Source organism: Zeus faber (assembly GCF_960531495.2).
Source record: "Zeus faber genome assembly, chromosome: 20".
NCBI classification, from domain to species: Eukaryota; Metazoa; Chordata; class Actinopteri; order Zeiformes; family Zeidae; genus Zeus; species Zeus faber.
In genome coordinates, this window is record NC_137207.1 from 9,610,637 (window position 1) to 9,620,804 (window position 10,168).

The window sequence follows — 10,168 nt, forward strand, 5'->3', positions numbered from 1 at the left end:
TAACGCTGCTTATATTAATGGCATTCCTGGCACCAGCGTGTGAAAGGCTTCATTGCCCTCCGACAGCCTCCGCTGCATTTGTAAACGACCGAACAGGCTCGCAGGACGAGCTCGACTCAAAAACCCGGTTTACCGTCGACATTACAAGGACTGTCGGCTTCCAACCATAAAAAGGATTTGTTTTTTAATATGCGTCCCGTCAAAAGGTTGGTTGGTATTCATACCGCCGAGCTGCCACGGCCGCACAGCAAAGAGGAGTCGCGAATCCCTCCAACGGCAACGCAAGCCATACAACAGGTGTTTTGAAGCGGTGATTTGTGTAATTGAGATTTTTATCACGCAACGACCCTCCGTGAATGCTAATTATTTGAGAACAATCCACCTCCCGCTGCATGCCCAGGCACCTCCCACCAGACGGGAGCACTCGCCTGTCAGCCAGGAGGTGCATTCCAGTCAGCGCACAGTGAATTACCCGCTTTGGAAGGAAAATCACCTTTCAGGTGTATTACGTGTTTGAGGAAATCAAGTCACCTCTGCAAGGTTTCAACATAAAAAAAAAAAAAAAAAAAAAAAAAAAAAGATTTCTGGTTTAATACAGGTATAGTAGCACCGGAGTATCGTAGCGAGGCGCTGTGGTTTCTCTTGGTATTAAATGACCAATAAAGATGCCTCTACACTGTGGGGTTCAAATAACATACACACATAATCAACAGGAGAGCCGTAAATCCGATGATTGACAAGGCAATTACTAAGCGTAGAGCGGTTCCAGTTAGAATTACTTTTCCATTTATTCGACCGATGCCGTCCGGAGACTTATTTTCAATTATTTTCAACAGGGTGCCGACGAAACGTCGCGCATATTAAAATAATCCCACCCCGCGATCTTTGACCCGTCTTTAAATTTCATCCAGAAGCCGCCAACATTAAGGAGCACGCACAGCCTTGTAATGTCATGGCGATGATAATAACTTGCGTGTTGCCACAAAGAGCAGGAGGTGATGAAGGGCTCTCACAGCCTTGTGAGAAAAAAAAAGGGAGAAAAATGTCAATGTGTACTGACTTCACTGAATAATTTGCATGAGTCACGCTAAAGCATCTCACTTCATTAGTTGTGTTTACCTCCAGGTCCAACACCAGAAGGAAAGCTCAGCTTCAGCTCTGGAAATACACTCTTGTCGAGCATAACAAGAAAGTCTTTGTTCGGCGGCGGCGTGGGGCTCTTATTCAACCTCTTCGCGGCCAAAAATAACACTTTTGTGTTGAACTTTTGAATGAACAAAAGGATTCCAGACCTGGGCTTTGTGACGGTGCTTTAAAATGCTGATTTTATTCATCGCATTTATCAAATGCACTCTATGTGACAAAAACCTGGTCACACGAGTGCAAATTGAAACATGTCGGAACATTTGGTCACACGTTTCCTGCTGTTGCTTCAAAAGAGTCTGTCCTGTTTCTGGTGGCCTTGGTGCGTGTCCAGGGGGATCCCGTGGCGTTTTCGGTTCTCTGCTCAGGTTCTTCATCACACAGGATACTCGTTGGTGGGGCGGGGCGGTGGCGGGGCAGTGGGACTCATCTCTCACCCCTGCAGAGAGTCAATCTGGAGGCTCTCCTTTTGTGCCTGCGGAATCATGCGGCTCTCCACTCGGCGATCGCCCTCTGTGTTTCTGTGCATCGGCTCCTACAGATAGCAGTGGGCTCGAAATAACAACTGCGGCGTCGCAGTGAACGCCGAGCAAACTACTTCGGACGTCGGGAATGCCAGAGATTATTAGGGGAAGATATCGGGCTTCGGAGCGGGTCGGTGCCACATACCGTGATGGCAAACCAGCGTCAAGGAAAAGAGATATGTCAAGGATCTCGGGCGTCAATCTCAGGGCCGTGGCTGCGGACGACTTAAAGTGAGGCACACGCACTGGACGGACAAATATGGACACCCCACATAGAGCTGCTAACAAAGGCCCTCTCTCTATGCAAATCCGCTCTTTGTGCAGATAAACCATACACCTCTTTACGCAAATGAGCTCTCAAGGGGCTGTCTTGGTGTCCAATGCTGCTTCTACAACACTGTAGAAGCTGTATTCTCCAGCTTTAACTGTAAGATCCTTCTCCTTGAGAAGAGGAAATACAGTACTGTTTGTGCTGGGTTACGGTCTCATGGCGAGTGTAAAATGGTGCCGGGCTAAAGAAGTATTGATTCCGAGCAATCTTCCCCCCTTTGGTAATCGTGTCGACTACACTTTCCTATTAATGCTCCCTCCTCCTTGGAGTAGCCGCTCTGCGTCCTCTGAATCAGCCCGGTTTCCCAGATTAGAGAACACATTTAACACTCTGTAACATTCCTTTTTTTCCCCCTCTGCGGTTGAGAGTCGGGGGAAACACTTTCTGCCTCAACTTGTGTTACCCACCCCCCGCCTTCCCCCTGCTTCTTTCCAAAACACGGCCTCCGCCCCCCCTGACTGGCAACACCCACTTCCCAGCTGTATAATTCATATGGAATTGTATTTATTGTGCAAACACAGGGCCGCCTGAGTCCATGTTAGGTAAGACTGGGCTGTGACGTCAGAACCTTAGGTCTGGCAGAGAGAGCTTAAGCCCCACACAGCTGGAGCAGGAAGAGCAGCCTGGATCCATTGTATAACAATCCAACAATCTGCAAAACCCAGACTGTTCCTGCAACGGTCGGATGTGAAAAAAACAAAAGTCAAAAAACAACAATCACGCAGATGGCCGTTATGGGGTTTAATCTGTTGTGTTATAATGTGTGTGTGCGTGTGTGTGTGTGTGTGTGTGTGTGTATTTGTGCGGGGGGTGTACATGTGTCAAGGCAAGACACGACCCCGCCAGTAGGCCTAATGGCTGTCTGTCTGTCTGTCTGTCTTTTTACTTTGGGATGGACCGCCACAGCTCAGGGCTGTTTCCCCACACGTAGCCTGGAGGAACATTAAAATGTCATTGGTGAAGAGCAGGCAACACAAGCAGTGACAGGTGTGTCCCTCCGCCCTCCTTAACCCTTTCAGCGCTCTGTAAATGCAGTGGGTCTATCTATATCCCTGAGTGTAGATAGGAAGTACAGGACAATGATTAAAAAAAATAATAATAATAAAAAAAATAAAAGGCCTGTTCGGTAATAACCTCCAGTCATTGTACCACAACCTATACTGAGCAGGAGATTTCAGTACATACAATTTGGATATGCATGATCAAGAGAATCAACAATATATAATAATTGCATTATAATATATATATTTATATATATAACATAAATCTAATGTAATTTTAATTATACAACAATTAGAACAGCCTACAACAACACCCTGCTCCCTAAAAGTAGTCCCAAACACATGAAAGGCGAACTACTACCGTAAATAGAACCCTTTGGTTGACTGACGTAGAACGCCCTCCAATCATAGCTGAGCTTGGTGTAGCTTTTTGATGACGTCGGCCGTTTCTGGCCAATAGCGTTGCAGTATAGGGTGTTGACCTCTGGAAGCCGCATCACCGCCTCCTCTGTGTCCGTGGCGGAGGGCTAGTATATATACAAACCAGCCCAAGTTCCAGAGGACAGAGTTGTAAAAACTCCCAGGCGAAGTGGGGGGTGTCACCGAGGTCAGCCGGATTTTTAAAATAACGCCCAACCGCACTAAAAGTCGACGCGGAAACAAGTGTAACCGGGACCTTCCGTGAATGTCGACGTAAGTAAATCCCCCCCGTGTGTTGTCGTCGTCGTCGTCGTCGTCGTCGTTGTTGTTGTTGTTGTTTCGCGACGAACGCCGTAATGCGCTGCTGGCGTTAGCAGCGGCTGCTGCTAGCGTCGAACGTCTTCCGCTCACACCCTCCAGTTAAGCCAGTCAGCTGGCGAAGGACCGGAGGGTTTACCTGCCGCCGAATGCATATACGTTGACGTGTCGTCGGGGGCCCGGATTAAATGTCAACTTAGTCGGACGGGGTTTTGTTGTGTCGCCGGGGTCCGAAAAAAAAAAAAAAAAAAAAATCCAACAAGAATTATGTAATGACATCCATCGTAAAAGAGCAGTCGTTTTTCTTTTCCAGAGAGAGAGAGGGGGGGGGAGAGAGATGAATAAATACTGAAATGACCAGTGGTGTTCTGTCACATGAATATTAAACAGATAAATAGTTTGTTTAACAAAAAAAAAAAAAAAAACGAAATCTAAAATGCTTTTGGCCATTACGTGACCCCTCCCCCCGTCCGTGGAGTACAGCCGTGGTTGCGTTGGTCCGTCACGCCGAGCGTCGGGGAACACACACACACGCACGCACGCACGCACACTGACACTATCTTAGTCGGTGTGGCCTATGTTTATTTATAGCTGCTGATATTGTACAGCAGAGATACAGAGCTGCCGCTGTGTGGTGGAGGGGAAGCGACATGTGATATAGGGTGGCTTGTGGCCTGGATCTGAAGCTTATTGAGCTCGTAACCGCAACGTTAATCCCAATGGGGACCCGACTCTTCTGGGGCTTCGATGAAGACGTGTTGTTTGTGTTTGGGGTCCCCTCCCCACTGCAACTGCAAACCACCTTGGAAGCATAACATTGTGCTCCTCTTTCTCTCTCTCTCTCTCCCTCTCTCTCTCTCTCTCTCTCCTCGCAGGATTATAACCCTAACCCTGTCGAAGGAAGGATATCATTTCTGCAACTAACACCGAATCAAGAGTTTCCTCGTCAAACTCGTCACTTCTGCCTCGGAGGTTTTTGCAACGCTCGGACAAAGCAAAGTCTGTCACGGGAAAAATACTCGTCCTCCCCGCCGAAGCAGCTATGCAGCTTGAAATCCAAGTAGCACTCAATTTTATCATTTCCTACCTGTACAACAAACTTCCCCGGAGACGCGTGAATATCTTCGGCGAGGAGCTGGAGAGGCAGCTGAAGAAGAAATATGAAGGCCACTGGTACCCGGATAAGCCATACAAAGGTTCAGGATTCAGGTGCATCCATGTAGGGGAGAAGGTGGATCCTGTTGTGGAGCAGGCGGCCAAAGAGAGCGGCCTGGACATCCAGGACGTCCGGAATAATCTCCCACAGGACCTCAGTGTGTGGATCGACCCATTCGAGGTCTCCTACCAGATCGGGGAGAAGGGTGCAGTCAAGGTGCTGTATGTTGACGATAACAATGAGAACGGCTCCGAGCTCGACAAGGAGATCAAGAACAGCTTTAACCCGGAGGCCCAGGTCTTCATGCCAATTAGCGACCCGGTCGGAGCTTCCTCTGAGTCCAGCTCGCCTTCCCCTCCTTTCGGGCAGTCGGCAGCCGTCAGCCCCTCCTTCATGCCGCGCTCCACCCAGCCCTTAACCTTCACCACTGCCACCTTTGCCGCCACCAAGTTCGGCTCCACTAAGATGAAGAGCAGCGGCCGGGGCAATGGCAACAACAACAACGGTGGTGGCGGCAGCGGCGGCAGCAGCAACAACGGCAGCAGCAAGGTGGCGCGCACCTCCCCCACCAGTGTCCTGGGTTTGAATGTGAACACCCTACTGAAGCAGAAAGCCATCTCCACATCCATGCACTCACTGTACGGGCTCGGCCTGGGCCAGCAGCAGCAGAAGGCCTCGGCTCTCTCCCCGAACGCCAAGGAGTTTGTGTTCCCCAGCCTGCCGGGCCAGTCCAGCCCTGGCACGGCGTTCCCTGGCGAAGGCTCGCTGGGCCTGAGCCCGCTGCAGTACAACAATGCCTTTGACGTGTTTGCGGCCTACGGAAGCCTCAATGACAAGTCCCTAATGGATGGCCTCAACTTCAGTCTGAGCAACATGCAGTATTCTAACCAGCAATTCCAGCCAGTCATGGCTAACTAAACTCAATGGCAACAATGTTATTTATGAATGACGGTGGCTCAAAGAGAAGGGAAAAACAAAACGCACATTTAGGAAAAACTGGACTCTCACATAAATGATGTCTAGTCAGTCAAGCGCATGTGCCCAAGGGTGTTTTTTCTTTAACGATGCCCCCTTGCGTTTGTCTCTACTCAAGTTTGTTGTACAAACATGTCCAAGCTTGGTTACTTAAATTCAACATGCATTGTTTTTCTTTTTCCTTTTTGCCAACCAAGCACAAAACAATTTTTTTACTATGTTTGGGGGGTGGGGAAAGAGGGGAAAAATATACAAGCTTCAAGTTTTGGCCTCTTACAGTATTTTACAGGTGGTAAGACATGGCTGATTTATATGAATTGGCACAACTAAGTGGGGTTATTTGGTCTTTTTCTAATTGTATAATTTAATTTAGTACAGAGTTTGTAAGATATCAGAGTATATATATTGTTTCTATGACATGGTGTTGCATTTATATCTTTTTACTACTCCAGTGATCTGTGATGGCTGCAGCAGCTTTTCCTTATTTTTCATTTTTTATTAAAGATAATTGTTAAAGAAATCCATCTTTAAAATACATAAACTATTCTAAAGATTGTGTACAGAGTATTCCTTAGTGGTGGAATTCAAGTGTAGGAATATTTGCTTTTTCTGAAAGAATTGTATATTCTGTTAAGAGGTTAAAAGATTTTGCTATATTATGGACAAAATAATCATATGAATATTAATTTTGTACCTACATTGTGCAATACTTGATAAAATACGGTATAACAAAGTATTTTGAGTCAGTGTCTTACATGTCAAGAGGGACTGAAATAGTTTATATTGTTAAGTTTGTATTAAATGCTTACAAATGATGCTTGTCTTTATTTTTTTTAATTTCATATTTGCACCCTGGTCTTTTTAATAAAATAAACTACAGTTCTACATGATTTCTGGAAAGTGGACTGATTTCTTGGGTGGGTTAAGGCAGCAGCCATGTTCAACTCACTTGTATATAAATATATCCTTTTGATTTTTCTCCATATCCCGTGTCGACTGAAAAAGGACAACCAGAGAAACGGCCCTAATTTTTGTTTAAATATCGCCAATTGGTCAAATATATACAATTGTTGAAAATGCCAAGCACATAGATATTTTCATGTCTAGACAAGACAAGAGCAGTTCCAGGCTAAAATATTTTATGTTCAGCATATGTCACAACATTTTTGATTTGGGAAAATATGCTTGATTTGGAAAACTTACACATGCAATAGGAAAAACTAAATACAACTGCTCAAAATAAATCTTGACTGACCAACAACCTGCTCGTCTGAATGGGGCCAACCCTATATGCACATAAATACCGTGTAATAAATTGCGATACTGAATATTTCTCATATAACTAGAACTTGAAAATGCAGGAGAATGGAAGGTTTGGCACATCGGTCGCCCCAGATGACAACCACACACATTTATGATTGGTTCACCCCGGACTCATTTTCTTCGTATTGCCGCCTTGGCTTTTGGGCGATCCTCCACCCTCACCGTGGTGGTGATTAGTCACATGCTGTATTCCAATTTAACGCCATCTCCTGCAAAGCTTCATGAGGTTCAAAGACAGCGAGGCAGAAATGCAATTTGTGTTCACCTGAAGTGTCGTGCGGCTCACGTGGCGTAAAGTCTGCAGCTGTCCACGGTTCAGGAGATGGGGCGAGTATCTCGGGCGTCCATTTGGCCGCAACCACGCCAGGGATAGCAGCGTGACATCACAGCCGTCACATGGCGCTAAAGGACAGGTGGAGGCACCATTTGTGACATGTCAAGTCATCGCACCGATGTAATCCGTGATCATAGGAGGATTCCACGTATGCCTAATTTAGAATGTTTTTGTCGGATACAACCTCGCCATGTTTTTTTTTTTTTTTTTTTTTATGTATATTATCGTGCACTGCAGTATGTTAAGTGTGTTAGAGGCTGGTGGGTAGGAATGGTACCGGCAGCTTTGGGAGAGCTCCAGAAGTCCAAGTCGGTCACCTCACTGGCACTGGATTGATGGTCATGTGGAAGAAACAAACTAAATGGAGCGGGCTGAACATTCACTAAGGTTTATGGTTTCAACAGCTGAGCTCACCAAAGAGATAATCACATTTACAATTTAATGAGCCAAAGGTCTGAGGAGGTAAGAGGCACAACTGCCAGTGCTGTATGGCTGAGTGGGCACATTTGCTGCTGCAGTGATAAGCCATATTGGTGAGAGCGTTCCTCTGGGTTTTACGCTGATAAAACGAAATCTCAAGCAGCCAGAATATCCCGATGACAAACATTTATCATTAGTGTAATTTCTTTCTCGGGAAGAATCGGCCGATCTAACATTGTGTCTGGCGTCGTTCATGATTCAGCCACAGTGGCTTTGGGAAAAGGCGGGTCTAACTCAGAGGAAAAACAGCAGCAAATCTGGAGATAAAATAAGTATATCCTGAAAGAGAGTTGGACACTTGGGACGCTCTCCGCTCGGAAAGAAAAAAATTCAGGACACATTTCAACAAAAATGTGATGTGACGATTCATTGAATGTCTCCCTGTGTGCCATTTTGCTCTGCTGTTGTCAACTTTAATTGGCGGCGGTAAAAGGTAACGTGGTCTGAAAGTAACGGCTGCTCGGACCTGCTGTCTTTGTAGATGATGAAGCGTAAATGAAGGAGAATTGTTTTCATTTTTCCTTTCCCCTATTCAGTTTGGGGATACATTGAGGGGCGAACCCTCGTTTTCCACGACGCCGAGATGACACCATGCAGCAAAAGAATAACACAGATGACAAAAAAATTAAAAACAAACCAAAAAAAAAAAGGCAAAAAGCTAAAAAAAACACAAACAGCACTGGTGAAAACAATTCAGAGTGAAAACAATTGCATTCTAAAATTAGGTTTGTAAGCATGTTTCTAAAATGTCCCAAATGGTATCAAGGAATCAATATTTAAAATGTATTGTGTATAGTGTGTTGTTCCACGAGTTCCGAGCACACATTTAAAAAGCCGTCTTTCCGAGTTGGGAGTTGACCCGTGGAACATGTAGTGTAATCCAGTCCTGAGAGCAGGTTGGATAAGCCCCTGCATCGAGGTGTAACAGTGAAGTAATATAAACTGGTAATTACTTTAGGAGGCTTTGTAAATGAGCATATACCAGTGTTGATCTTGTCTTGCAAAGAGAGAGGGCCAGACAACCTTTTCATAGAGAGTACAATGATGGGTACTGTAGGCATCACCAGTAGGAAATCTAAAAGCAGGGTGATATATAGTACAGCGTCTAAATGGCTTCAGGATGGTAATATATATATATATATATATATATATATATATACATACAGTATATATATTGTTCACCATAATCCAAGACAGAAAGTATGTTTTTTTTCAGCATTTAACGCAAGTTTGAGATCAGCAAGTGCCTCTTGAAGAACATAATAAGAAAGTTACAGATTGTCAATAGCCAATTGTCTGGAGTCGTCATACTTGCGCAGGGTTTGGCAAAAGGATGAGCTATTATTGTGGGTTGTCAGTGGACCCTCCCAAGACACCGATGCATTGAAACCATATTACTCACAGTGTGTTATGAGTTATGAGTTATGAGTGTGCCTCAACCTGACATTACGAGTCTTTGGTTTCACAGCTTTGTTTGTTTGGACTGGAGTGGAACCTGTTCCCACAGTTTTGGTGTAATGTATGAGAGTCTTAGTGGATAGAACACCCAGGTTCTCAAAAAAACATATTTAATAAGCGTTAACACTTTTATTCCACGTACCATTGTCCTTATCAAGTCTTAAGGCATTAACTAATCTATCTATCTATCTATCTATCCATCTATCTATCTATCTATCTATCTATCTATGTCTGTCTGTCTGTCTGTCTGTCTGTCCGTCCATGCATCAATGCAGTCATCCAACGCTAACCATCTCACTTGATTCCACACAATTCATGATTATTGGTCTCTCCATGCTCAATGCTTACTGATATTCTGAAGATTCTTGTAGATTAACAGGTAATCCAGACGTCCTTTTTCCCCCTCCTTGGAAATTCACATTAAGTAAATACATTTTAAGAGGTGCAATTTGGGCATCAATGTCTGTTACAGTGGAGCTGAAAACATGAACTAGACCTTCACAGGAGGCACTGTAGTGTGTGTTCAGAAAAGAGGTTACTGAACACGTCTGCAGCAGAGTCCGCGGAATAACTTTTTTTTTGTTTTTTAACTGTTTTGGGGTTTGGTGACCAATGGAGTGGGGAGAAAAGTTTTGAAAAATATGCAGAAATTATCAGATATTGCATTGGTAAGACTATCGGTCATTGTGGTGACAATGAACCGTC

At 45.0% G+C, this 10,168-nt stretch overlaps 1 protein-coding gene across 1 annotated transcript; it reads left to right on the top strand.

The window, feature by feature from the left end:
• The first annotated feature begins 3,569 nt into the window (after nt 1–3,569).
• On the top strand, nt 3,570–6,758 carry tob1b (transducer of ERBB2, 1b). Its single transcript, XM_080021133.1, has 2 exons — nt 3,570–3,692; nt 4,613–6,758. The coding sequence occupies exon 2, from the start codon at nt 4,780–4,782 to the stop codon at nt 5,809–5,811; it is 1,032 nt and encodes a 343-aa protein (XP_079877259.1). The 5' UTR covers nt 3,570–3,692; nt 4,613–4,779; the 3' UTR covers nt 5,812–6,758.
• Nucleotides 6,759–10,168: the final 3,410 nt, after the last annotated feature.